This window comes from Triticum aestivum, chromosome 5A (genome assembly GCF_018294505.1).
Source record: "Triticum aestivum cultivar Chinese Spring chromosome 5A, IWGSC CS RefSeq v2.1, whole genome shotgun sequence".
In the NCBI taxonomy this organism is placed as follows: Eukaryota; Viridiplantae; Streptophyta; class Magnoliopsida; order Poales; family Poaceae; genus Triticum; species Triticum aestivum.
The window spans coordinates 700,631,085-700,659,005 of NC_057806.1; the positions used below are offsets into that span (position 1 = coordinate 700,631,085).

The 27,921-nt window shown below is 43.9% G+C and overlaps 3 protein-coding genes and 1 pseudogene across 7 annotated transcripts; 1 reads left to right on the forward strand and 3 right to left on the reverse strand.

The window, feature by feature from the left end:
* Positions 1-6,759: 6,759 nt before the first annotated feature.
* Positions 6,760-9,787, reverse strand: LOC123106119 (aspartic proteinase Asp1). Its single transcript, XM_044528331.1, has 8 exons — positions 8,791-9,787; positions 8,590-8,716; positions 8,224-8,453; positions 7,897-8,130; positions 7,579-7,720; positions 7,312-7,506; positions 7,128-7,203; positions 6,760-7,032 (listed from the first exon to the last, which is right to left on the reverse strand). The coding sequence occupies exons 1-8, from the start codon at positions 8,895-8,897 to the stop codon at positions 6,911-6,913; spliced, it is 1,233 nt and encodes a 410-aa protein (XP_044384266.1). The 5' UTR covers positions 8,898-9,787; the 3' UTR covers positions 6,760-6,910.
* A 467-nt stretch (positions 9,788-10,254) lies between these two features.
* Positions 10,255-17,977, reverse strand: LOC123106117 (aspartic proteinase Asp1). 5 transcript variants are annotated; one of them, XM_044528327.1, is made up of 12 exons: positions 17,464-17,977; positions 14,412-15,982; positions 14,211-14,337; positions 13,825-14,054; positions 13,501-13,734; positions 13,182-13,323; positions 12,915-13,109; positions 12,740-12,815; positions 12,549-12,642; positions 11,459-11,871; positions 10,672-10,732; positions 10,255-10,362 (listed from the first exon to the last, which is right to left on the reverse strand). In XM_044528327.1, exons 2-12 carry the CDS (start codon positions 14,663-14,665, stop codon positions 10,344-10,346), a joined length of 1,845 nt encoding a protein of 614 aa, XP_044384262.1. In that variant the 5' UTR covers positions 14,666-15,982; positions 17,464-17,977; the 3' UTR covers positions 10,255-10,343. The 5 variants fall into 5 exon arrangements, with proteins under 5 accessions (XP_044384262.1, XP_044384263.1, XP_044384264.1 ...); XM_044528328.1 differs by having other exon boundaries at positions 14,412-15,667; positions 15,772-17,977; XM_044528329.1 differs by having other exon boundaries at positions 10,255-10,354; positions 14,412-17,977.
* A 3,181-nt stretch (positions 17,978-21,158) lies between these two features.
* On the forward strand, positions 21,159-25,342 carry LOC123106120 (uncharacterized). Its single transcript, XM_044528332.1, has 4 exons — positions 21,159-22,577; positions 23,553-23,705; positions 23,801-23,917; positions 24,391-25,342. The coding sequence occupies exons 1-4, from the start codon at positions 21,201-21,203 to the stop codon at positions 25,006-25,008; spliced, it is 2,265 nt and encodes a 754-aa protein (XP_044384267.1). The 5' UTR covers positions 21,159-21,200; the 3' UTR covers positions 25,009-25,342.
* A 256-nt stretch (positions 25,343-25,598) lies between these two features.
* Positions 25,599-27,059, reverse strand: LOC123101833 (receptor-like protein EIX2; annotated as a pseudogene).
* Positions 27,060-27,921: the final 862 nt, after the last annotated feature.

Below are 27,921 nucleotides of genomic sequence, written 5' to 3' on the forward strand. Positions count from 1 at the left end.
TATATATACAACATCGGTTTTTAAGTTTCTCAGATTTTAGAAGTAACCCGTATTTACAATAATGCAATTTCAGTGTACTACTCACTCTTAAAACCACGGAGTCAACCTGTCTATGTGAACACAGCTGTCAGGAAAGTATACAGTTACAGAAGGCATACCCACAATGTTAACTGCTTGATCCAGTGGAACATTCAGTTCTGAGTCTGATGTAAAATATAACAATCTTTCAAAAAAAACACGCAAGCATCAGATATATCATGTATCGAAAATTTTAGAGCTTCGAGTGAACGTGATGCCAGAGCAAGGATTCCATCTTATTACAGGTTAGTGACTTGCTATTTGTCTCTACTACATGATCATACTTATCTCCATTCACCCCTCATTTTGGCCAGGCATGTTAAGACAGTACAGACTTTATTTGGATGGCAACAGAAGCATTCAGTTAGATGGTAACAACTGGCTCTATATGGAGTATCTCATTGCAAAACAAAATGTAGTAATCACACCTCAAATAATTCATTATGTTCAGAAAGATTCCCATTTTTCAGAAAAAAAAACTCCCTTTTTTACTCAATTAGGTTCACACTGAAAGAAGTATTACATTGCAAAATACTAAAATATGTAGTGAGGAAAAACATTGCCGTGATGCATAGAAGCAAGGAAATACATAGCCCTCAGATGCAAAGAAGTATTGCGATCTACCAGGATAGCCCTCACGAGCGTATTAATCTTGCTTCATGGTTGACACAAAGTATACAAATTAATCAAGCTGCATGTCCGCAACAAACCTCCCAAGGTGAGCTCCCTCGAGGCGGTGTGTTCCATATTTGAGAATCACAAGTCAGAACCAGTTACAAAGCTCTAAGTATAATGCTAAAAAAAATCCGAAGCAGCACTAGTCATTCCAAACAATCACACAGTCTGACAGCATTTTCCATAGAAAGAAATGAACTCTGAAAAATGGTCTAAAGTATAATAGCTCAACGATCTTAGGAGCTTCATCCTGTCAGGTTTCATTCAGGGTACCAAGAAAATACAAAGAGCTTGATTAAGCTTTGCATCGGTAGCAGCTAGCTTCCCATGCATGCATATGATTTCTTAATCACATTTCAGTGTCTCACCATGACCAAGATATTTTGACTTTGGAAATTCGAAAATCAATTTATTTTGTTCTACTTGTCTGTACATGATACACATATATGCAATGTAATGCATCTTCCAGATATGTGGATACTATTTACTAAAGAAATTCTTTAATTGTGTAAGCTATGTAGCATGCATGAAGAGTAATGAGAACAGTGGCTCATTTCCAGCGAGATAACCGCAAAACTTATAATAATGTTTTCCCAAAATGTTAAAGAGTAGAAAGGTTCCCGTTTCTGTCTTGGTCATTCTTCAAGCACACGTTTCACGGTTGTGTCCACAATGAAAGGATATGCATGTCACATAGCAAAATATGTACTAATGACTCATCCTGGAAACCACAGAAATAGATAGGGAACATGGAGACGGTTTCAATCTCCACACCATCAAGCAACAATTATTTTGAAATTAGAAAGACGTGAAAGCAAGCATAACAACTAACACTTTTGCAACTCACTATATATACATCATCATCCAGCAATCAGGATTGGTTTTACAGTTTCTCAGATTTGACAAGTAATCCACATTAACAAGAATGCAATTTCAGCATACTACTCACTCTTCAAACTAGAGCCATCCTGTCTATGTGAACGCATCTGAGCGGAGAAATATAGAGTTACAGAAGGCCAAGTCACAATGTTACCTGCCTGATACAGTGGAAGATTACAGTTCTGACCTCGATATAAAGCATAACAATCTTTCAAAAAAACTGAAAAGAAAGCAAGAATCAGATATATGTATTGTGAATTTTTCTTAGAGCTTCAAGTAAGTGGGAAACAAGAGCAAAAACTCCATCGTATTATCTCTACTCCTAATGGACGAGTTGGTTGAATAGTCCCATCATTTTCAACCGGTTTATTTTCAACCGGTTATTTTTCGTCTGGTTTTTTTTTGTCCCACCTCCCACCACCCCCTTCCATTGGTTTTCCTCCTCTCTCGTCTGGCCGGCAATATCCAACGTATTTATGGTAATCAATCACAATTAACCCACGCATGGAAAGGCTATAAACTCAAAAATCTCATCAATCCAAATATGGTAAGGTCATGACTCAGAAAATTTCGAATATGGTAATAAATTTAAATTATCCTAAAGGCTATCAATCCAGGTATGGTAAGGCCATAACTCAGAAAATTTCGAATACAGTAATTATATGGTAATAGATTTCAATTACCTCAAAGGCTATCTCTACTCGTAATGGAGGAGTCTGCGGTCGTGATGGTCGGTTTCGTACTTTCGTTCGTCAGTCGTCGTCCCTTCCAATTATGTCGTCGCACACGAAAAAGGAAACAGATCCCGTTTTCCGATCCTCTCCAAACCAAATCAATGATGGGGCACCCCTCAAAAGAAAACCAACGCCCACATCCTTTGGGACTTCCAGCGAGAGGTCTAACCTATGCTCGCACGCAGCCCGCCGCCTCTCCCGTTGCAGAATGCCGCCGTCCTTTCGATGGCTCGCTGCCGCTGCCGCCGCCACCGTCCCGCTCGCTGCTGGCCACCTTGCTCGGTGCCTCCCAACGCCACCTCCCCTGCCTCCGTAATGGCGAAGGGTCCGATTCCATGGACACGGATCTGGTAGAGTGGTAGTGTTGAGAGGAGACCAAAGAAGGAGTAGGCGAATCAAGAAGCGGCAGTTGCATCAAGTCAACTCCAAGTCACAGGTACACTAATTATCTGGATTTTTGTCAATCCTCCTGATCGTGCTTACGCATTGGATGCAACTTTTGCCTGGCCAGGTGAATTGAAACTGATTTGCGACTGGAAGTAGTAAACCAATATAGCTTCATAGTTTTGGCGTACTCAGATGAAGCGACGGGTTAAGCAAACATGCAGTTGCAGAACTGTCTTGGCTGCTGGTCGTGTGGGGTTAATTAGCGCATGCATTGGCACAGCCATCCAGCTGCAACGGCGTGCTTTTTGTTTGGAAAATTTTCTTTGGTCAAATATGAGAATGCTCTTGGTGACCAAAATGCACTACTTCTCAATCTCTAGCTGGTTTACCTGTGTGATGTGTAAGTTTAGCTGACATGATGTTAAAATTGTAAGACAAGATCCTCAAAACCATGTTTACTATTTCAACAAAATTAGAGAAACTACCAGGATAAGCAATGCCTTGCTTGGTGCTGATTTCCCAAAATTAGCAAAAAAGAAAAAAACCAAGTACATAAAAATTTGGATGTGCTCTGAGAGTCAAAGCGAGGAGCGAAGACCCAGAAACAATTAATGTGGAGATAAGGAAACCTGCGGAGGAAAGGAAAATAACAATTTCCCATTAAGTTGCCATATATTTAACTTCAATGGTTGCAGATCCACTGTTTATTTATCTCTAGGTTCCTTGTGGCGGTATTCTTCAGGGTGATAATTTCGTTGCTTGTAGTATAGTACTAAAAACCCCAGTGGGATTATATGACTGTCATATATATAAATGAATTGTTTGTTAAAAACACACGCACAAAAGTGGAGCTTCTTAGAGGAAGTCATTATCTAATATATATACTATTAAAGAAATGTTGCTACATTGCCATTTCACACACAACCATTAATGCAAAAACAATTTAAAAACCAAGTGCTGAATCAATTTCAAAATCAAGCCATTAATGTAATTAGTTAGTCAGGCAGTTAATTATGTGTGCAATTAATTAGGTCTATTTAAATAAGAATTTTTTTGCATTGAATCAATTCAAAAACCGAATCATTAATTCAACTAATTAATTATACATCCAGTTAATTAGGATTGTGTACAATTAGAAATAGGGATTTTTTGAATTAGACAAATAATTAGTTAAATAGGCAAACAATTAATAGGCATGCAGATAATTAGGCATGCCATTAATTAGGCATGTTATTAATTAATTAGGCAGGTAGTTAATCGTGGCGAATCAGTTTGAAAGCGTTGTGGGCGAGGACGGCCAGTAGCTAGGCTATCGCTACCATTGGTGACTGCCAACATGCTCTCAACGACATGGTTGGCCAGCGTTTGCCAACATAGATAACAACCACCACTCCTCGTGACATGAGCGACCAAGCATTCGTAAAGATGGATGATGACCGTCGTCCACACACTGATGGTTGCCAAAATGTTTGTGGTCGAGGATAACAGATGCCATAGAACAAGATCAACAGTCGCGTACTTGAGGACGACCAAGCACTAACGGTCGAGGGTTCCGACCGCACCCGCAAGGACGATGGTGATGACCTACGACAATCGGTCACACGCCACCACTACCACTCTTTAAATATTATTTCATCCCGTAGCAACCCACGGGTATTTAGCATCATATATGTGAGATCACTTCCCTAAAAGACAGATATAAGTTTTTTCTCGATCTCCTTTCATAATAAAATAATATATTACTTCATAACAAATTGCTAATCCCCATGCTATATTATTTATTATTATCATTATCTCTACTATTAATTGACAGTCACAAGTTTTCTATGGGCGTACGCATACGCCCGCTCTTGCGGAGGGACGTCGTGCACGACACCATGGAAGATGTCATGGCTGGGTCTAACCCTGGCGCGATGCTCGAGAATGCCAGGGAGTGGATCACGGCATCAAGGACGACCGTGACGGGAGGTGGCTCGTCAGACCGCCATGTGGACGCGGTCATATTATATTTCTTGTCAGTCAAATAAAAAGCTAGACAAAAAGCTAGACGGCTACATTCTCAAATCAAATGTGTCCATTTAAATGTCAAGAAATTTATTAAGGAAATGTGTCCTACATTACTCGGTAGTCATCGTCATAGTCGTTTGGTAGCAGCCATTCATGCGAAAATAATTTAGAAATCGAGCACTAAACCAATTTGGAAATCAAACCATTGATGCAATTAATTAGGTCCATTTGAATATGAATTTTTTCGCACTAAATCAATTTAAAAATTGAGTTATTAATGCAATTAATTAATTTGTTAGCCAATGCCTACAGATAATTAGAAGTAGGGATATTTCCAATTAGTCAGATAATTAATTGATTTGGTTGGCAATTAATTAGGCATGTAGAGAAATAGGTAGGTCATTCATTTTTTGTGTACTTAATTAATTAAGCAAGCAATTAGTCATGGCGAATCATTTTGAAAGCGCTTGTGGGCAAAAACAATCAACGGGCTCTCAGTTACATTGCAAAGCGCCGAGCACCGCTTGCCAACATGGACAACGACCACCATGCGCTCGCGACATGGGCGACCTAGCATTCACCAAGATGGATGAAGTCTATGCTCCGCGGGATGTCCACTCGATGACGGTGGCCGAAATGTTCGCGGGTGAGGACAACATGACACAACACTAGCTAGGTGGTTCATGCTATAGTAAAAAGGAAGAGTGTTCCAAAAACAAGAAGGAAAAAGAACTGAAGCCAAAGTGATGCATGGTGTTGGAGAAAGTAAGAGTGTTCCAAATAATAAGAGAAAAAAAGAAAGAAAGAGTATTCTAGGAAATAAGTAGGAACGAGAACTAAAGTTGCCGAGGAATGAGAAAGAAGAAGATGAGGCATCGATGATGAACACATTAATGTTGACGTGGTGCTGGTTGGTGCCAATTAAACGGATTGGCGAAGAGGCATGGAGTAGAAGACGTAGGGAAATATGAAAAAGAGAAAAACGACAATTATCCCTTCTAGCATATGTGGGATGGAGGTGGAGCTTATTGGTGACTAGGAAAGATCTCTATAGTTATTTGTTGTTTTGTGTCAATAGTATGTGTTAGTTTAACCCACTCTATTATATCGTAAACAAGAAAATTTCATCCTTACTACAATGCATGGCGAAGATGAGTTGGCTGTCATATGCTTTTAAAGGAGGTGGCGCCAGTGAGACAAAAAACGAGAAATGTCTCGCTACGGCGGAAAATCGGTCAAGAATGAGGGGTTCCGACTGAAAAAGGGAAGGTAAGTCATTGGATAGGGTTTTTGTGTTGAACCCGGATGTTACAGATATTGCGGATAGCCCGTAGCAACGCACGGGCATTCTGCTAGTGCACATTAATAACTTACTATTTGCCTCTACTACATCTCTCATTTTGGCCAGGCATGTTAACACAGTCAGACTTCACTTGGAAGGCAACAGCCGCATTCAGTTGGATAGTCACACCTGACTCTATTTGTAGTATCTCATTGCAAAAATGTACCAATGTAGGTGTAGCAATCTCACCTTGAATAATTCATGATGTTTAGACAGACCCCTCATTTTCTGAAGAAAAAAATTCTCCTTTTCCTGTCATTTCTATTTGTTCTCAAATAGGTTCACATTGAATGGAGTTACATTGCAAAATGCTAAATATGTAGTGAGGGCACAAAAAGTTTCAAGCTCCACTTAATGAAGCAATCGTTATGTGAGAGAGATTTTTTACAGTGTGATTTGGCAGAGTAGTAACAGATAAGATCAGCCGTCCAATCATTGGCCTTTTAGGATTTTTACATTCACGAATTTGATTTTGATTTTATTTTCTCAGGGTTAATATGCTCCAAGTTACCTAGTCTATTTTCTTCTATCCTGATTCTCTTTATATCAGAATGAGAAATGCCTGTCAAGTCATGTCCACTTGATTATCTCTTTACTGTCAGCAAAAATTACTCAGAATCTTTTATGCAGCATCCAGTTATATACTAGCTATCACGCTTTTTTAACTTCGGCAATTACACTTTATTTATTCCTCAACATGTCATCATGTTTCATTATAAACGGGAGCATCATACAACCTTTTGAATACCGTACGAGAGCACTATATTGTTGTTGCTAAGGTTTTTGTCTATGTCGATTCGAACTTTATTCAGAGACGTGAATCGATGATGACAGACTCAAGGTCCTGCATCCTGTCGCACTGTGCACGGACCCATCCGATACGGTTGACCTCGTTGTCATATATCACAAACAGATCCTGCATCGTAACATCTGCAAAATAGAAGATCACATAAAATCTTTAAAAACACGCAAGGCTTACTAGTTTCAGGACATAGACAATTTATATCTAAATCTGAGCTTCATACCTCCAATTAAGATGAGATGCCTCAGAACACGATCCGACGAGCCATCGAGGATGGCCAAGCACGCATTCCCGTCTTTCTGCCACGGAACATACAGAGACATGTTAACCATTGTCTTTAATTACCTCCAATGATTCATTGTCCAGTGATGCTTAATTGCTTATCAGTTGGGCTATTGAATGTTTACCGTCACGATGAGGTAGTTTTCAGGAGGGATGTCCAGGTTGCTGGTGCCGCGGGCATGGGTAATTTTTAGCGACAGTGGCTTGAATTCATTCTTCACATCGTCGACAGATCTGAATGGCATTTTTCCTTTCCAGCATTGAGGCAGAGCACGATCCTTCACCACTTTAAGTGATGATTTATGGAGGGTGTCTTGAACCTGAAAGAATCAAATGTCATGAGTTCCATGTTTATTATCTCTATTTAAATGTATGGGTGGTTTGAAATCTACCTTTGAAACAAGGCCATTGTATATCTGGCCAGGCGTGTAGGTGTAGGTGGCTCCACTGTCAAATACTGTGGTGAATGCTGGACTGCCTCTTATCGGCTGTTCATCATAGAGCAGTGTTGCTGGGCCGGGTGAGTAGTAAGGCCTGGGAGAAGACGATGGTATAATGTTTGGAACCAATTGAACAGAAAACAACTATCAACATAGTCTTCTCTAACTACACATGTTAGATTGATGCAATGCTAGCATGGGCACGGAAACCACAAACCAAAAATGAAAGCCGTGATCAGAAACAAGAAGTTCATGAGCGATAATTCTTACAATGATGTACTCATGGGTGCCCAGGTGACGTCGCCTGGGGGCAGCCTGAAGTCCCCAATGTAAAGGTTCCCATTTCCATGGATGCTGAGGCAATGTCCAATGACATTCCTGACTATCTTCTTTTGTGCCTTGAGTTGAGCGACAAATCCTACACTTCCCCTCCCGAGTCCAAGGATGCCATCTACCGCCGGTGGCGATGGCTGCTCTAATGGCTCCTCCTGCTCATATCCACATCTGTGCAAAAAGAGAGTGACAATGCATCATCATCAACATCCAAATCCAGGTGGGTACTGAGCATGCAACATTAGTATTCAGTTAGCGCAGTACCCGAAAACGTAGTTCATATCATCTCTCCTATTGATAAAGATCATGTCGTTGGCAAGGTCGCCTTTTGACCTCCCGGAGACATATTGGATATCATAGTGGCATCGATGTGGATCGCTGTTGGGGCATTGAGGACTACCAGGCTGGTCTTTGCGCAGTTGAGCACATATCCAGCTGTCACATCTCACCATCAAGTTATGAGCTGCTGGCTTGTAATATGGGTGTGGTGTCCTCTGGCAAAACAAAGCAATATATCAAGATTGTGTAGTACATTCTTTACCAATATCCTTGGATTGAACACGTAGCTTTAAACACAGAGTATTACAAGTGCAAGATAATATGCGATATTGCAGAATCAAGTGTAGTTACCTGGTTGCAGCCCTTGCAGCCGTGATCCGGGTGCTTACACTCCAGCCAAGTGAGGTTGCTGCCAGTGTCGATGTCCAGGAAGTAGGGCTTCAAGGGCTTACCAATCTGCAACGTAGCATAGAAGTGGCTGCAGAGGTACAGAAAAGAGTGTCAAATATACGGAGAAAACCTCAAGTCTGATAAGGGATTAGAGAAACATACCCATCAGGGTAGACGTTGCCTATGAGTGGGAACTTGATGGCGGAGGAGGGCCCGAGTGGGAGTAGGAGAAGGAGGAGACCGATGATCGGACACCACATGGCAGCCATGATGGGGGAAGAAGGCAAATCTGTGGTTTACAATCTGGGCTCTCACTTCTTCTCTGCTGGAACTCTGTTTCTTTGGATGGTGCGAACAAGGTGGTGAGGTATTTATAGCCGTTGGCTGCCAAGCTTAGTTTCCTCTGCTTTGTGTGCCTTAATTTCTTTTTCTTACGCATTTTTTGTGGGTTTTTAATATTGATTTTCTTCTCAAGTCATGTATATTCGGGCTTAGCAATTTCTGTGGGCCGCAGGTACATATGTATAATTATATTCTCTAAAAACTATAATGAACAAACTGCACTATTAGTGCCGCACTAGAGTTACCTCACTACTATGTCCTTGTTTGGAGAATAGAAAAAAATTCAGACAATTAATTTAAGTGTCGACAAGAAGGTTTAGACACCAAAATATTATTTTGGGTTTACATAATTATATCACTCAATTGAATATAATGGGTGGTCATATAATTAAACCACCCATCCATTTTTAAGAATTCACATAAACAAATGAGACCAGTAAATAGTGATGCTGCGCACGACACTCACAGATTTGTGATAGATCTACCTATTTTTAGGGCTAGATGACTTAAACATTTCCACCAAGATACTGTATAGAAGATACATTTCAAATAAATGATGGCATGCCCAATGATACTTGTGTAGCAAGATAATGAAGTCCCACATTTTTCCAGCTCAAATTTTGACCTTGGAAATTTGAAAACCAATTCATTCCTGATAACTGCATAACTCATAATCAGTGTTTCCCAGTATGCTAGAGTAGAAAGGTTCCCATTCTGTCTAGACCATTCTTTAGGCACACTTTCCACAATTATGTTCGCGACGAAATGTTACATTGCAAAATATGCACTAATGACTCATTGTGGAAATTGCAGGCATGTTATTATGAACAGGAAAAGCATACAGTTGAGTGACTTGCTAGTTGCCTCTACTACATCCTCATCTTTGTGACCACTCATCTCTCATTTTGGCCAAACATGTTAAGACAGTCCAGACTTTGTTTGGATGGCAACAGAAGCATTCAGTTAGATGTAACAAAGTGTAGCAATCACACCTCGAATAATTCATTATGTTTCGAAAGATTCTCCCATTCATTAACAAAGTGTAACAAAGTGTAACAGACTGAAAGGAATATTACATTGCAAACAACGTACAGTACTAAATATGTAGTGAGGACGGTTTCATGTTCCGCCCCATGAAGCAACAATTATTTGAGAGAGATTCCGTGGTGCAATTTTCTAGTGATTTGGGGGGAGTACTAACGGATCAGATCAGCCATTCATTCATAGGATTTCTAGGTATTTTACATTGACGAATTTTGAAACAATCTTGTTTGCCTCATTTTCCCAACCTGCTCCTGATGTTTCTTTTCTCTTGAAACTAACCTGATCTTTCTGCTACCTGAAATTGTCTCACAGTGGTACTCCACGCAGCATCATACTTCATCTGAAATCCTTTACGGCATGTTAATGAAACCAAATATTAATTATTCGATGGTTTGAAAATCTGAAGGGAAAATAAATGTGGAAAACAAGTAAAGCTCCAGAAATTTTAATGTCCAAACTAAACAAACTGAGCAGGACAGCCCTCATAAGCCTGTGTTAATGCTTTTCATAGTTTACACAAAATACAAAAATGAATCAAGCTGCATGTCATCCGCGGCCCAAATAAGCATATGGGCTCTCCAAACAGAGAAAGAAAGCAATCATGTTTGACTCATTCTTCCAACCTACTCTTGATTTTTCTTTTCACTTGAAACTAACCTGATCTTTCTACTGCCTGAAACTGTCTCCAAGTGGTACTCCACACAGCATACTACTTCATCTGAAACCATTTATAGCACGTTAGTTGATTGTAACTTTAACGAAACCAAATATTATTCACTGTACAACTCCAGACATTTTAATCTCCAAACTAAACAGACTGACCAGGATAGCCCTCATATCATAAGCTTATTAATGTTGTTCCATGGTTGACACAAAGTATACAAATTAATCAAGCTGCATGTCCACACACAAGACCTCCCAAGGTGAGCTCTGTCGAGGCGGTTTGTTCCAGATTGGAGGATCAAAAATCAGAAGGAAAAAGAAATAGAAATTCCAAGCAAGTCTAGTGCTAGAAAAAAGTTGAAGTGGCACTAGTCATTCCGAACAATCAACACAATATGGAGAGCTTTTCCGCAGAAAGAAATGAACTCTGAAAATTGGTCTAAAGTATAACAGCTCAACAATCTTAGGAGCTTGATCCTGTCAGGTTTCATTCAAAGGTAACAAAGACATATACAGAGCTTGATTAAGCTTTGCAGCCGGTCGATGGCAGCTTCTGATGCAGCTTTGTACATTATTATTTCTTAAATCGCATTTCAAGTATTTTACCATAACCAAAGATTGTAGTACAACCAACTAAAACAGACAGGTTGCAGAACTCTTGTGCATCTCGTCAAAACAAGTATGAAAGAGCTATTATGAAAGTTGGATCTGGTGATTCCGCATGAGGTAAGTTGCATAAAAAAATCTTCAGTAAACAGGTAGTATCAGACAAGAACAATACCAACAACTTCACTGAAAGAGCGGCACATCGGCGGCATGTCCAGGGAGCTGGAGCTCGCCGAGCTTGATGTGGCGGCGGGTGCTAGAGCCCCACCGCCCCTTTCTCCCCCCACCGCCGGCACCAGGCGGGTGCTAGGCATTCCTTCTGCCACTATGCCGCGCACTTGCCACCGACCGAGGGCCGCGGCACCTCTGTTCCCCTGAATCCGGCGTCGCGACTTGTACTTCCTGCCGCTCCTCCACCGCAGCTCCCCCCTGCCCCGCCGACGCTGCACCTCCTCCCCCGCAGGCAGCTCGCTGCCCGAGGGGGCTGGAGCCCGCGGAGGAGATGAGGCGGAAGAATGCTTCTCGTCTCCGGCGTCAGCCGATGGCGGCGCCGCATCCGCGTCACAAACGGGGAGGCGAGTTGGTGACTTACCATATGAACAGGAAGAGGATACAGGTTAGTGACTTACTATTTCTCTCTACTACATGATCATCCTTCTCTCCACTCATTCCTCAGTTTGGCCAGGCATGTTAATAGCAAAAATGCAAAAATGAATGGCAATAGCAGCAGTCACATTGAAAGGAGTATTACATTGCAAAATGCTAAATATGGGCGAAGACAATTTCAAGCTCCACTCTGTGAAGCAACAGTTATTTGAGAGGGATTTTTTATGGTCTGATTTGGCAGAGTAGTAACAGATCAGATCAGCAATCCATTCATTGGTTCTTCAGGAATTTTATATGGATGAATTTTGATTTTGATTTTTTTTCTGAGGGTCAATATGCTCCAAGATACCTAGTCTGTTTTTTCTATCTTGATTCTCTCTACTGAAAATGCCTGCCATGTCATGATCCACTTGATTCTCTCTTTACTGTCAGAAAAAAATACTCAAATTCTTTTATGCAGCATCCAGTTATTAGCTATCACATTTTTTTAACTTAAGCGATTACACTTTATTTATTCCTCAACATGTCAACACGTTTCATTATAAACGGGAGCGCCATACAATCTTTTGAACACCATACAACAGCACTCTTCTGTTCTTGCTAAGGTTTTTTTCTATGTCAATTTGAACTTTATTCAGAGACGTGAATCCATGACAGACTCAAGGTCATGCATCGCGTTGCACTGTGCATTGATCCATCCGAGGCGGTTTTTGTCGTTGTCATATATCACAAACAGATCCTGCATCGTAACATCTGCGAAATAGAAGATCAAAATAGAATTCTTTAGAGACATGCAAGGTTTTCTAGTCTCGGAACCTGGACAATTTATATCTGAATCTGAGCTTCATACCTCCAATTAAGATGAGATGCTTCAGAAGAGGATGCGATGAGCCATCAAGGATGCCCAAGCACACATTCCCGTATTTCTGCCAAAAAACACGGAGAGATGTTAGCCATTGTCCTTAATTACCTCCAATGTTTCACTGTCCAGCGATGCTTATCAGTTGAGCTATCGAGATGTTTACCGTCACGATGAGGTAGTTTTCAGGGGGGATATTGAAGTTGCTGGTGACATGGGCATGGGTAATTTTTAGCGACAGTGCCTTGAATTCATTCTTCACATTGTCGACAGATCTGAATGGCATTATTCCTTTCCAGCATTGAGGCAGAGCAGGATCATAAACCTTTTTAAGTGGTGATTTTCGGAGAGTCTCTTGAACCTGAAAGATTCAAATGCCATGAGTATCTCTGTTCAAATGTATGGGCATCAGAGTGGTTTGAAATCTACTTACCTTTGAAAGAAGGTCATGGTATATCTGGCCAGGCATGTAAGTGTAGGTGGAGCCACTGTCAAATACTACATTAAATGCTGGATTATCTCTTATCGGATGTTTGTCATAGAGCAGTGTTGCTGGGCCAGGTGAGTAGTAAGGCCTGGGAAAAAACGATGGTACAATGTTAGGAACCAATTGAACAGAAAACAACTATCAACCGTAGTCTTCTCAAACTACACATGTTAGATTTATGCAATGCTAGCATGGGCACGGAAACCAAAAACTAAAAATGAAAGACATGATCACAAACAAGAACTTCATGAGCAACAATTCTTACAATGATCTACTCATGGGTACCCAGGTGATGTGGCCATCGGGCAGCCTGAAGTCCCCAATGTATAGGTTCCCATTTCCATGGATGCTGAGGCAATGTCCAATGACATTCTTGGTTATCTTGTTATGCACCTTGAGTTGCGCGACAAATCCTACATTTCCCCTTCCAAGTCCAAGGATGCCATCTACAGGCGGCGGCGATGGCTGATCTACTGGTTCCTCCTGCTCGTATCCACATCTGTGCAAAACGAGAGTGACCATGCATCATCAACATCCAAATCCAGTAGGTACTGAACACGCAACATTAGTATTTCAGTTAGCGCCATACCCGAAAAAGCAGTTTTTATCATCTCTCCCATTGATAAACATCATGTCGTTGACAAGGACACCTTTTGACTTCCCGGAGACATACTGGATGTCGTAGTGGCATCGATCTGGATCGTTCTTGGGGCATTTAGGGCTACCAGGCAGGTCTTTGCGTAGCTCAGCACATATCCAGCTGTGACATCTCACCATCAAGTTATGAGCTGCTGGCTTGTAATGTGGGTGTGCTGGCCTCTGGCAAAACGAAGCACATATCAAAGCAAAGATCAACCATGCCAAGATTATGTAGTGCATTCTTTACCAATATCCTTGGATTAAAAATGTGGCATTAAGCACAGAGCATTACAACTGCAAGATAATATGTGATATTGCAGAATCAAGTGTTGTTACCGGGTGGCAGCCCTTGCAGCGCTGATGTGGGAGGTCACACTCCAGCCAAGTGAGGTTGCTGCCAGTGTCGATGTCCAGGAAGTAGGGCTTCAAGGGGTGACCAATCTGCAACGTAGCATAGAAGTGGCTGCAGAGGTACAGAAAAGAGTGTCAAATATACGGAGAGAACCTCAAGTCTGATAAGGGATTAGAGAAACATACCCATCAGGGTAGACGTTGCCTATGAGCGGGAACTTGATGGCGGAGGAGGGCCCGAGTGGGAGCAGGAGGAGGAGACCGATGATCCGAGACCACATGGCAGCCATGGTGGGAGCACTCTGGGGTTTCACGTCTCTGCTGGAACTCTGTGTTTCTTTGGATGGTGCGAACAAGGTGGTGAGGTATTTATAGCCGTTGGCTACCGAGCTTAGTCTCCTCCACTGCTTTGCGTGCCTTAGTTTCTTTTTCTTACGCATTTTTTGCGGGTTTTTAACATTGATTTTCTTCTCAAGTCATGTGTATTCCGGCTTAGCAATTTCTGTCAGCCGCAGGTACATAGGTATAATTATCTTTTCTTAAAATTATATATACCCCTGCCTTTCGTAATGAACAAACTGCACTACTAGTGCCGCACTAGAGTTTCCCAGAATGTTAGAGTAGAAAGGTTCCCATTCTGTCTAGGCCATTCTTTAAGCACACTTGCCACAATTATGTCCACGATAATGTTACGTTGAAAAATACGTACTAATGACTCGTTGTTGAAATCACAGAAATAGATATGGAAAATGGAGACGGTTTCAATCTCCATTCCATCAAGCAACAATTTCTTAGAGCTTCAAGTAAATGGGATGCTAGAGTAAGACTATCTTATTACGAACAGGAAGAGCATACAGGTCAGTGACTTACTAGTTGCCTCTACTACATGATCATCCTTGTCTCCATTCATCCCTCATTTTGGCCAGGCATGTTAAGACAGTACAGACTTTATTTGGATGGCAATAGCAGCATTCAGTTAGATATAGTAACCACTGGCTCTATTTGTAGTATCTCATTGCAAAACAAAACATAGTAATCGCACCTCCAATAATTCATTATGTTTAGAAAGGTTCTCCCTTTTTCTCATTTTATTTTTCTCAATTAGGTTCGCACTGAAAGGAGTATTACATTGCAAAGTACAAATATGTAGTGAGGTTCAAGCTCTACTCCACGAAGCAGCAATTATTTGAGAGAGATTCTGCGGTGCAATTTTCTAGTGATTTGGGGAGAGTACTAAAGGATCAGATCAGCCATCCATTCATAGTATTTCTAGGTATTTTACCTTGACGAATTTTGAAACAATCTTGTTTGCCTCATTTTTCCAACCTGCTCTTGTCTCCTTCTCTCTTGAAACTAACCTGATTACCTGATCTTTCTGCTACATGAAATTGTCTCACAGTGGTACTCCATGCAGCATGATACTTCATATAAAGCATAACAATCTTTCAAAAGAAAATAAAAGTATGCAAGCATCAGATATGTGTAAGTGGGAAACAAGAGCAAAGACTACATCTTACTATGAACAAGGGCAAAGAGTACATCTTACTATGAACATGCAAGTTAGTAACTTACTACATGCTTAACCTTGTCTTCATTCGTCCCTAGTTTTGGCCAGGTATGTTAAGACAGTACCGGATGGCAACAGCAGCATTCAGTTAGATAGTAACAAGTGGCTCGATTTGTAGTATTTCATTACAAAAAAGTGTAGTACTATCACCTCGAATAAGTCCTTATGTTTAGAAAGATTCTTCCTTTTCCTGTCATTTATATTTTTCTCAATTAGGTTCACACTGAAAGGAGAATCAAAAAGGAGTTGCAAAATACACCCTCTGTTCCTAAATTTTAGAAACAGAGGTAGTACTAAATATGTAGTGAGGACAAAGACGGTTTCAAGCTCCACTACGTGAAGCAACAGTTATTTGAGCGGGATTTTAGAGTGCAATCTTAGTTATCAGATCATCCATCCATCCATGGGTTTTTAGGTATATTACATTGACAAATTTTGATTTTAATTCAATTTTCTCAGTGTTAGTATGGTCTAAGTCAGGGACCCCCTCATGTTTTCTCTGGCCTGATCTGCTTGATTCTCGCTTTACTATTAGCAAAAAATTACTCAGGTTCTTTTATGCAGCATCCAATTGTTAACTATAACGATGGTTTTACTTAGGCGATTACTCAGGTATAGTAACAAGAACTTCCAGCGTCTTTGCTTGTCTATGTTATATCACCTAAGAACCTGATGAATTGTTGATGCCGAAGTATTTGTACTGGAAGTTAGGGATCGGAAGTTTGTCAAAAGATCCAGCTGAGCTTTACCAGAAAGCTTGCAGCATATGAGCTTTCCAAACAGAAAAAGAAAGCAGTCATGTTTGACTCATTCTTCCAACCTACTCCTGATTTTTCTTTTCTCTTGAAACTAACCTGATCTTTCTGCTGCCTGAAACTGTCTCAAAGTGGTACTCCACGCAGCATACTACTTCATCTGCAACCCTTTATGGCACGTTAGTTGATTGTAACTTTAACGAAACCAAATATTATTCACTGTACAACTCCAGACATTTTAATCTCCAAACTAAACAAACTGACCAGGATGGCCTTCATAAGCTTATTAATGTTATTTCATCGTTGACACAAAGTATACAAATTAATCAAGCTACATGTCCACACACAAGACCTCCCAAGGTGAGCTCCATCGGGGCGATTTGTTCCAGATTGGAGGATCAAAAATCAGAAGGAAAAAAAATAGAAACTCCAAGCAAGTCTAATGCTACTTTTTTTTAAGCGGCACTAGTCATTCCAAACAATCAACACAATCTGGAGAGCTTTTCCACAGAAAGGAATGAACACTGAAAATTGGTCTGAAGTATAACAGCTCAACAGTCTTAGGAGCTTGATCCTCTCAGGTTTCATTCAAAGGTAATAAAGAAATATACAGAGCTCGATTAAGCTTTACAGCCGGTCGATGGCAGCTTTGTACTCCCTCTGTAAACTAATATAAGAGCATTTAGATCACTACTTTAGTCTTATATTAATTACAGAGGGAGTACATTATTATTTCTTAATCACATTTCAAGTATTTTACCATAACCAAAGATTGTACAACCCAACTAGAAAAGACAGGTTGCAGAACTCTTGTGCAGCTTGTCAAAACAAGTAAAGTTGGATCTGGTGATTTTGCATGAGGTGAGTTGCATAAAAAAAAAAATCTTCAGTAAACAGTATGATACAAGAACAATACCAACTACTTCAGTGAAAGAGCGGCAGGTCGGCGGCATGTCCAGGGAGCTGGAGCCGCCTCGGCGACCTTGATGTGGTGGCGGCCGCCAGGCGGGTGCTAGAGCCCCACCGCCCCTTTCTCCCCCCGCCGCCGGCACCAGGCGGGTGCTAGGCATTCCTTCTGCCACTATGCCGCGCACTTGCCACCGCCCGCGGGCCGCGGCACCTCTGCTCCCCTGAATCCGTCGTCGCGACTTGTACCTCCTGCCGCTCCTCCACCGCAGCTCCCCCCTGCCCCGCCGACGCTGCACCTCCTCCCCCGCAGGCAGCTCGCTGCCCGAGGGGGCTGGATCCGCAGAGAAGATGAGGCGGGAGGATGCTTCTCGTCTCCGGCGTCAGCCGATGGCGGCGCCGCATCCGCGTCACAAACGGGGAGGCGAGTTGGGGTTGCCGCGGCGGCGATCGCCGGACGTGAGCACGGGATAGCTACAGAGAGATTCAGCGAAGAAGTTCAGAGATACTAAAACGATTACGCCTTCCACAATAGGTTACGCCTTCGCCACACCCGGTGGATTATTCATTTATTCCCCCCACGTTTGACATAATAATCCTCCACATCCAACTTTTTTTTGCGAGTACCTCCACATCCAACTTCATGCCATGTCAAGAAAATAGATACTCCCTCCTATCCTTTTTAGTCTGCATATAAGTTTTGTCTGAAATCAAAACATCTCTACTTTGACCAAACTTATAGAAAAAGTATCAACACTTACAATGCCAAATCAATATTCTTAGAGTCATTATGAAATTTAGTTTCATGGAATATATATTCGGTATGATAGATGTTGATAATTTTTTAATATATATTTGCTTAAACTTTGCAAAGTTTGGCCTGACTCAAATCTAATAGAGAGAAGTGCATATTTCAACCCCGAACTCTTGCCCTAGTCTAATTTACAACCCCGAACTTCAATACCGTCTAAATTACAACCCTCAAGTATCAAAACTGGTCAGGATTCAACCCTCCCCTCCCTGTTGACCGGTTTTGACCTGGGGTGACCAGTTTTGACTGGTCAATGGGTCCAATCAGCATTGCCACATCAGATTTTTTTCTCAAAATTTCAAGAAATTGTAAATAAAAATCTGTATGATCAAGAAAAAATATAGAAAAAGCAAAATTCTGAAAATTTTGTTTGCGAAAAAAGCTAGGGAAAATAAAAATGATTTTTTTTTCTGGAAATAATTTTTTCGGGAATTTGAGTTTTTGGTTTTTTTCTGGAAATTTGTTTTTTATTTTCCCTGTTTTTCGGAAATTTGATTTCTTATTTCTTTTCCTGGATTTTCTTTGATTTTACAAAACTTTTCATTGAAAATTTTGCATTTTTTGCTGACGTGGCATGTTGACTGGACCTATTGACTGGTCAAAACCGGTCAACAGAGAGGTAAGGGTTGAATCCTAGCCGGTTTTGAGAGTTGGGGGTTGTAATTGAGACAGTATTGGAGTTCGGGGTTGTAAATTAGACTAGGGCAAAAGTTCAGGGTTGAACTATGCACTTCTCTCAATCTAATACGCAGAGTTAAAAGGACCGGAGGGAGTATGCAAGAAGGGATGCAGAGGATACAAGCCCTCTCTCCCTTCTCTCTAGCCAGCGGAGCTGACGGGGGTGACAGCGAGAGGACATGGTGGCGGCGACCAGGGGAAGGGGGTGGCAATGGAGAACATGAATAGAATCAGCAAAGAGAAAAGAGACATTCGTATTTGAGTTTTCCTCCAAAACTAGCTGCAGCTGCTTAATTCATGATTCCTCTCAGAGCAGTTATTGAGTAAAGTATGTATGTGTGGATCACTAAATGGACATAAGTTTTATGTTGTGTCCTTTCGTGTAAAGGATACTACTTTTTTTAGTTGTTTGGTAGCCCACGGTCGCTTGGAATCTTAACTTCATGAGATTTCATCAATGTGTGATCAATATTCACGTGCTTCTCTTCCTTGTTTGATGATGTGCATGGCATGGGTGAGCCTATGAGGTAGTGGCAGCAACGACGCAAAAACGATTGATAGTGACAAAGATGAGGGAGTAGAGGTAGTTGAAGAGAATATCATTAGAGAGGCTACAATCGAGGTTCATTGTATGATTGGGTTGATGCTAAGGTCAAAGGTTGGAAGTCATCACAAACATGATGAGCTTGGATTGGGGGCATGTACGTTGGCGCCTGAGAGAAAAAGAAGAGAGATAGGTGTAGCGTTAGAGGCGATGATGAGCATGGTGAAGATGATGAAGTAAAGAATGCCAGAAAAGAAGCCGACGGTGATAAATGACCGTTGAATGGAGAAGATAATGTTGATAAAGTAAATATGGTACAAACCAAAATATCCCTTTGGCCCGTCCAATGCCATACGTGACTAGGATTCAACGAAATTGTACTTGATTGTCCGCTAGAAGCTCTTCGCCATTGAGAAAACACACCATCATTTGATCTACCTAAAAGAAGACATGTTGATCACTTGGTAATCTACCTTGAGCATCTATCCCTACCTTTCTGAAAGTGCATTGTCACTCAATCAATTTTTTGGTGTTTATAACAACAGGAGTAGAGAGATCTAATGTCGGCTGTCAAGTTTACCGCATGACATTGATATCTCTTATTTGGCTACAGAATTCTGTGGCCTCCTATTCAAAAAAAGATAAAAAACGGTGCTTTGTTCGGTGGCTCGAAAAAAAATCGGTTGATTTTGAGTCATAGGAGAAATCGCAATATTAAGCAGGGTTGTGGAGATTAGGGAGTTGAGGAACTCATTCCATTTCCATTCATTGTCTTCCCATACCAAGAGATGTCGGAAGAGATTTCCAAGAAAGAGTGACTTCACCCAAAAGTTTGGGTGCCTGGAGTCACTTTTTTCTTGGTGCTCGAAGGCACCAATAAGTTTCTACCTCCCCTAGATGGTCTGGGTGCCCAGAGTCACTCTTCTCCTGGTGCCCGTACGCACCAGTAAGTTTCTACCCCCCCCCCCCCCGATGGTCCGGGTGCCCGAGGTCACTAGGACCCCGGGGGTGCCCGAAGTGGTAGCTATCTCTCGGGTTGGTCCGGGTGCCCAGAGTTTTGGCCCCCACGTACTCGACGCTTCCTAGTGCTTCGTCGTGGGTCTGCTTGGGTGCAAAGGCCTACCTTGTTTCCTTTGGATGATCCCGGTGCCCGGACCCCTTTCGTCTGGGTGTGTCCGGAGTTGCCGACTGGGCAACGGTCACTTTGCCCTTGGAGGTATGTATACCCAACCTTCTTTTACTTTCAACACCAATATTCCTCCAGCTCTCATCCACCATAACCAAAATCCTAAAACCTTGAGATCTACATCCCCTCCACCCAAACACTCCGATTATTTGGGGATTGGAGGAGATTCATCCGATTTACATTCCTACCAAACCGTTTTGTGCCTCCCCAACTCGCTCATCTTCACCAACTTGTTACTCTTGAGGTATGTGATAGTCATTTAAAATGTCTAGAAAAATAAATATTTAAGAACGAAGGGAGTAATAAAAAAGGCAGAAAATTAGAGCGTGCAGCAAGAGTACACTGCCACTAGTCCACGAGACACTCTTCATACTCCGGATTCTTCTGGTACCCGACGGATACGCCACGTCGTCCTCCCGGCCCGGCCCCACTCCCCCCCCCCCCCCCCCCCCCACCCCGTCTCCCCGCCATTGCGCTGCCGTTCCAAAACCCTAGCCCCCACCCCCACCCCACCCCCCACCCACCAGAATGGCCGACGCCGCCGCGCTCGCCGCCGCCGTCCTCGGCGCATCCACGCCCCCGGCGGCGGCCGCCGCGGCCTCCGCCGTGCTCGACTACCTGGCGCGCCACGCCCCCGCCGACCACCCGCGCGCCTTCTTCGCCGACGCCTTCCCCGCCGTCCTCTTCCGCCTCTTCGTCTCCTCCCCGTCCTCCCCCTCCTTCCTCGACCTCGCCGCCGCCGGCCCCGACCCGGACCCCGCGCTCGCCGGCCTCCTCCTCGCCCTCCTCGCCCCCTCCGGCCCGCTCCTCGCCGCCGCCGCCGCCGCCGACCGCCGCGCCCTCATCCGCTTCGTCTTCCCCTCCGAGCGCCTCCCCTACTGGCTCCGCGTCGCCCTCGCCGACGCCGACGCCGGCGGCCGCGCCCTCGCCTCCCCGCTCCTCGCCGCCCGCGTCGGCTCCGAGCTCCACCTCTCCGTCTTCGAGTACTTCCTCTTCTGGTTCGCCTACTACCCCGTCTCCTCCGCCGATCCCGCCGCCTCCGCCTCCCCCCCGACCAACAAATCGCGCTCCCGCATCGAGTCCTGGGTCTCCACCCTCGCGCCGACTGCCGGCGGCACACGCAAGCCGGGGCAGAAGCCTGAGCCCTGTCTGTACCTCAAGCTTCTGTACGCCTATCTCAGGGAGTTTGTGCCGACAGCCGCCTGCACGCCAGTGCGCCGGCTCACCGGCACCCTCCTGCAGCGCACGGCCAGCGAGGAAGGTGCTGACGCCGCTGACCCTTTTGCCCGTGCCGAGTTCTTCCTCCACACCCTCGTCCAGTTCTGGCTTGTGGGGGACGACTTCTCGCCGCTGCCTGTGCAGACGTACCACGCGTTCGGACTCAAGCTGCCCTCCCGGGCTCGCGCCGAGCTGAGCGAGCAGCCGCCGTCCCCTGGGCTCGGGGATGCGGTCAAGCTGCTCGTCATGTACCTGAACTGCTGTGTTGGTGGTCCTGCGCGCATGGTGTTTGAAGGAATGACAGCGAGGAATGTGGTCTGCGATAGCCAGGTTGGATTCTGGAATCCCCTGATACAGAGGCCTATGTATCGGTTTGTGTTGAGGGCCTTCTTGTTCTGCCCCATTGGCGCGGTGATAAAAAATGCAACGCAAGTCTTCTCTGTGTGGTTGGCATATATGGAGCCATGGAAGGTTACACAAGAGGAGCTGGATGAGTATGATGTGTCCCTGATGCAGGGGACGGGCACACAGGGGACGCAGAAAGGGGAGCTGCTATATACTCCGTCGTGGAAGAATTATGTGCTGTCCAATTACCTATTCTATAGCTCGATGGTGGTGCATTTCCTGGGTTTTGCACACAAGTTTATCCATTCTGATGTCTCCTCAGTGCTCGTGATGATTTTAAAGGTTAGTCCTGGCTCCTGAGTTTTACATCTGTTGCCATGCCATACGTGATTGAATTTATGTTCAGCATTAGATTTAGCCGCTTGGGTACTCAAATTCCCTGATGGTCATTAATGCCAAGAAGTTGTGACAACTGAAACATGAGAAATGAGGGTGCTGGATTTGCGCCTTGCAGGTGTCACGGTCTTAGTTGTTTTACTAGCTCAGTACATGTTTTGCAACTAAAAATAATTTTTAGGCTCATGACGGTGTTTTAGCTTCACGCTTTGGTGTATGATAAGGAAGCTGGTATGGCCAAGATGAACCACCGGGAGATAGAGATCTGTGGAAGTTCATAGGTGCAGGAGTTTGTTGTTCTTGTTTGGTCCCTCAAAGCTAGGATTGTAAATATATGATTTAGAAATTCCCACTGTTCTGAACGCTACATGCCATAAAATATAATTTGTGAAAGCAGGACATAGCGAAATTATATAGTCTGTCAATGAGCATCCTTGGTAGGTATGTCGATCTGTAAGCTTTTGAGCTAACAGTTTCTGCACGTTTCTGTTTACGTACATATAATGTGATAACCTGCCACCATTGATGTTGTGCCTATATCTATATGTCTTCAATAGTTTAAGCCTCCTACACTGTCTTTGCCAAACATAAATGTAAATGTGCGAGTCTGTAACATGCTTATGGTCCTTTGCTGGATGTTCTTACTTTATTTGCACAGTGTTTTAAGGCTCTTTGTTCACTGTATACTCTCCAAAAGTATTACTCATGCATTTCTGTGCCGAACAGTCTATGATGATTGTTTTATCAAGGTGCCTATTGTGGTTATGTGTAATTCAAAGGTTTCCATTACAACGGGGAGAACCAAGCTAGTCAGTGTCAGATGAACAAATTAATGAAATACAAGAAATGTTTTGTTTATTCTGTTTTGCACTATCCTGGAGTATTATTTGGCCAATTACATGCTTGTTTTGTATTATTCAGGTATTGGAAGTCTTGTCTTCCTCAACAGAACTGGTGGATCTTCTATATAAAGTGGATATTGCCTATCATTCTAGACCGGTTACTTCACCGTCAACTTCTTCAGAATCAGATGATGTAATGAAGTATGTTCCGTCAATCCGTGAGCAGCTAAAGGTGGGTTACAGCTAAATTGTGATTTGAAATTGTATTTGATTACATTATGAAGTTGCTGTCCTAAATATTTGTGTAACCTGTGTGGTCTGTTACAGGATTGGGAGGATGGTCTGACAGAAACTGATGCAGATGGATCTTTCTTGCATGAGCATTGGAACTCTGATCTAAGACTTTTCAATAGTGGTGAGGACGGGGCTTATCATCTGCTTCAGGTACACATTTTGTTACATGAGTTGTAATTTAGCCCGTTTGTTCTAGTCACTTTAACCACGATTACCATATCTCACATCATTACATGCTTGATTCCACTTCCAGTATATGTGTCCATTTTCAGTTCAGCCGAATTAGTACTTGAGTTGTACTGCTGAACAAATCAACTGAGTTACAGGATTATCATGATTTAGAACTAGTAGCGAGGATTTTATTTGGAGTTGCCTTATATTACTGGAGGATAGTTTAGTGATTTGTCTGGCATAACTTGCACTTTCATTAAGACTATAACTTAACCTATATTTTGTATCAATGTTGAGGGACTGGGAGAACAATTTGTAATTTCGCTAAAACTACCTTGTGCATACTGGTGAATTATTTTTCATTTGTGCTCTGCTTGTGTATATTCTTTTTCATAATTTTCTAAAAGCTAAACATGGGTGGATGCTGATATCAGTTTTTCATTTCTGTCAAGCTCCTTCTGATCCGAGCAGAGCTGGAGATACAACGCCTGCCAGGTGACACAGTACAAGCTCTCCAGTCGTTGGATTTGATAAAATCCCGGATGAAAAAGATCTTCCAGGGCCGCATTGAAGGCATCCACCACCAGAATACTTCAGCGCAGGAGTTGCAGGATCAACATCCAGGGCGCGGCGAGATATTTACACCTAAGCATCCCCATTCGGGGAGGAGCAAGTTTGGCGAAGTCAGATACAGAGGCGACTGGATGAAGAGGCCCATCTCGGAGACTGAAGTGGCCTGGCTCGCGAGGATCCTTATCCACATATCTGACCGACTGAACGACGCCCTTCGACTTGGCTGTGACGGTGCTGCTGATGATAGCGTTGCTAACCCGACGTACATTAAGTTTGACAGGAACGATCTGACGACAATAGGGGGACCGAAGGACGCCGCTAGGATGGCTCTCGTGGCTATCTGTTCGCTGCTGGCGGTTGTGGGACAGGCGGTGCTGAGGTTCATGAGGGCGCACAGGGTAAAGATCAATCTTAGAGTTTTTGCTTCGAAGAAGCTGCTGACTGGCCTCGTGTTGCTGTACGCGATGGTGGCGGGGACAAAGAGAGCTTTTTATTGAGCTTTACATGTGTTGCTTCCAGCACCGACACCGTCGCTAATGCTTCCGTGATCTTCACTGAAGCTCCCAAGTTGGAGATGATGGTGCATGTGATGTACAAAACCCATAGGAAGGAAGAGGTGGAAACTCACAAAGGGATCGACTTGTTAGTGTGTGCCATGGAGACTGAGAGCAAGGGAATGGTGCCCACTGGCTGGGTTCTTGTTTTGCTCTTTGTTAGAGAAGTGGCTGGCAACGGCACTCATGTAAAATGAAAGAAAAAATGATGTAAACTTACGTTGTAATACTGGGTTTCGTAGTCCTGGAGAAAGAAAGAAAAACCTGGTTCGCTGTTTGGCTCGCCAGTTGTTCTTGTTAGTGTGTGCTCTACTTCTCAGGATATGCCCTTGTGCCGGTGGTTGCGTTTTCCAACATTGCTCTGCAATGGTAGGTAACAAAGCTGCATCTGTATTACCCAGTTACTCCCTCTATTCGGAATTACTTGTCGTAGAAATGGATGTGTCTAGATGTATTTTAGTTCTAGATACATCCATTTCTGAGACAAGTAATTCCGAACGGAGGGAGCATATCTTATTTCTATAGTTCAGCAGTTATTTTACTGCTAACATAGTTTAGTTTAGTGTTACAACTGTAAAAAATAAAAGGAGCATACAGTACATAATTGACTCTAATGTCGTTGCTGCTGATTTACATGTGATGATATAAAGCCTTAGCGGGTGACACGTATCTTGATCCCTAAGCCATCAACAGAATGGAGAAAACAAAATCTCCACTGCTCCAGGAAGAACAGAGCTCCAAACCAAAGCCAGAAGCCAGAAACAACGCCAAGAATTACAGAGTAACACAGCCCCAGGTCTATGAGTTTTGTGTGGTCTTCAGTTCCCTCGCCCAATGTAGGCTCACACGGGCTCAAGGGGAAGCCGCAGAGCCCCAGATTGTTGCCATATATTGATGGATCTGCAAGTGTCTGCAACTGATTCCCGGTGGGTATGCGGCCCTGTAGGTGATTGTTTGAGAGATTTAACACACCGAGGGCTGGCAGATTTGAGATGCTGGGAGGAATGCCACCTGAAAGTTCATTGCATGAGAGGTCAAGGAACGCTAGGAGCTCCAGTCTGCCGATTCTCTCTGGAATACTGCCTGATAGATCATTTCTTGATAAGTTCAGAAACCGGAGAGCTTCGAGGTATGTTAGCTCCTCCGGGATGTTCTCCGTTAGTCGATTGCATGATAGGTCGATACCTGTAATTAACCCGATGCTTTTCTGAAAAGTTTGTTCACGGCCCTTCTAGGATATGTTGACTCTCTCTGGGAACTGATCCACCCGCGGTCGTCCATTGGGCATAATCTGCAAAGGAGCGGAATCCCTCGGTCCGTCCAATGGGGGAAGATTATGCCTCATGGAGGTCAAGTTGCTGAAGGCTACAGGAATTGATCCTGTCAAGCTATTGTTGGCCATATCGAGCAGCTGAAGTTGCGAAAGCCTTGATAACTCTGGGGGGATTTGTCCGGTGAAATTGTTTGATCTAAGCCTAAGGATTTTCAGTGATGGAAGCTGACTCCCGATCCATGTAGGGATACCACCGAAGAACTGGTTGTTCCCGATGTCCAGGGTGGCCAGCAACTTGCAGCCTTGCAGGAACGGTGGGAAGGCGCCCGCGAAGCCATTGCCGGCAAAGATGAAACGAGTCAAGAGAGCAGTTATAGTCTGGCATGGCCGTGAGGATCTCACCTGAGAAGGAGTTGCTCCAGGACTTGCAGATTAGAAAGTCGGGATAACTCGGGTGGAACAACACCACTGAAATTGTTGGATGGGAGGCTCAGAACTGTTAGAAGGGGGACACTTGTTCCAACCCAAGAGGGGATATCACCGAAGAACTTGTTGTTCCCAAGATCTAGGATGACGAGATCTCTGCAGGTTTCAATTACAGATGGAAAAACTCCAAAAAAGCTATTGTTAGCAAGACGAAGTGACTGCAGTTCAAGGCCCAAGCTTGTTGACATAGGAAGTTCACCTGAAAAGCCGTTGTTGGACAAATCCAGTAACCACATAATTGACGACGGGGATGACGACGACGGGGACGGGGACGGGGCGGCGTTGACGGGGACGGGGACGTACGGGCCGGGGCGGCGACGACGACGGGGACGTACGGGGCGGCGACGACGGGGACGTACGGGGCGGCGACGACGGGGACGGGGACGACGCGGGACAGGCCGGGACGGGGCGGCGGTGACGACGGGGACGACGGGGCGGTGACGACGGGGACGGGGCGGCGACGGGGGCGGCGACGGGGGATGGAGACGTACGGGGGGCGCGGCGGGCGACGGTGCAGAGGAGAAGAAGCAGATGAGAAACTGAAATTTTCATAAGTGTTGTTTATATAGGAGGGGCCTTTAGTACCGGTTGGAGCCACCAACCGGTACTAAAGGCCTGTTTTGGCCAGGCCAAGCGGCGGGAAGCGACCCCCTTTAGTACCGGGTGGTGGCTCCAACCGGTACTAAAGCCCCCCCCCTTTAGTACCGGTTGGTGGCACGACCCGGTACTAAAGGGGGTGCGCTGGCGCAGGTGCGGTGCGGCAAGTTTAGTCCCACCTCGCTAGCTGAGGGGCGACCGCACTGGTTTATAAACCCCCGTGCGGTAGCTCTCTCGAGCTCCTCTCCAAAGTAGGCCTACTGGGCCTACATGTTCTGTGCTGCCCTGTAGGCCTACTGGGCCTTTGCGGGCCTGCATCCTGGCCCAACAACAGGTTGGGTTTCTAGTCGTATGCCGGCCGCTTTGGCCTAGTAGGCGGGCTTTTTTTATTTTTTTGCTTTATTTATTTTTGAGTTGTTTTTTTGTGTATTTAGAGTTTCTTTATGAATATTTTTGCTTTAGGTACAAAAAATTACAAACTTTCTGTTAGTGCCCGTAGT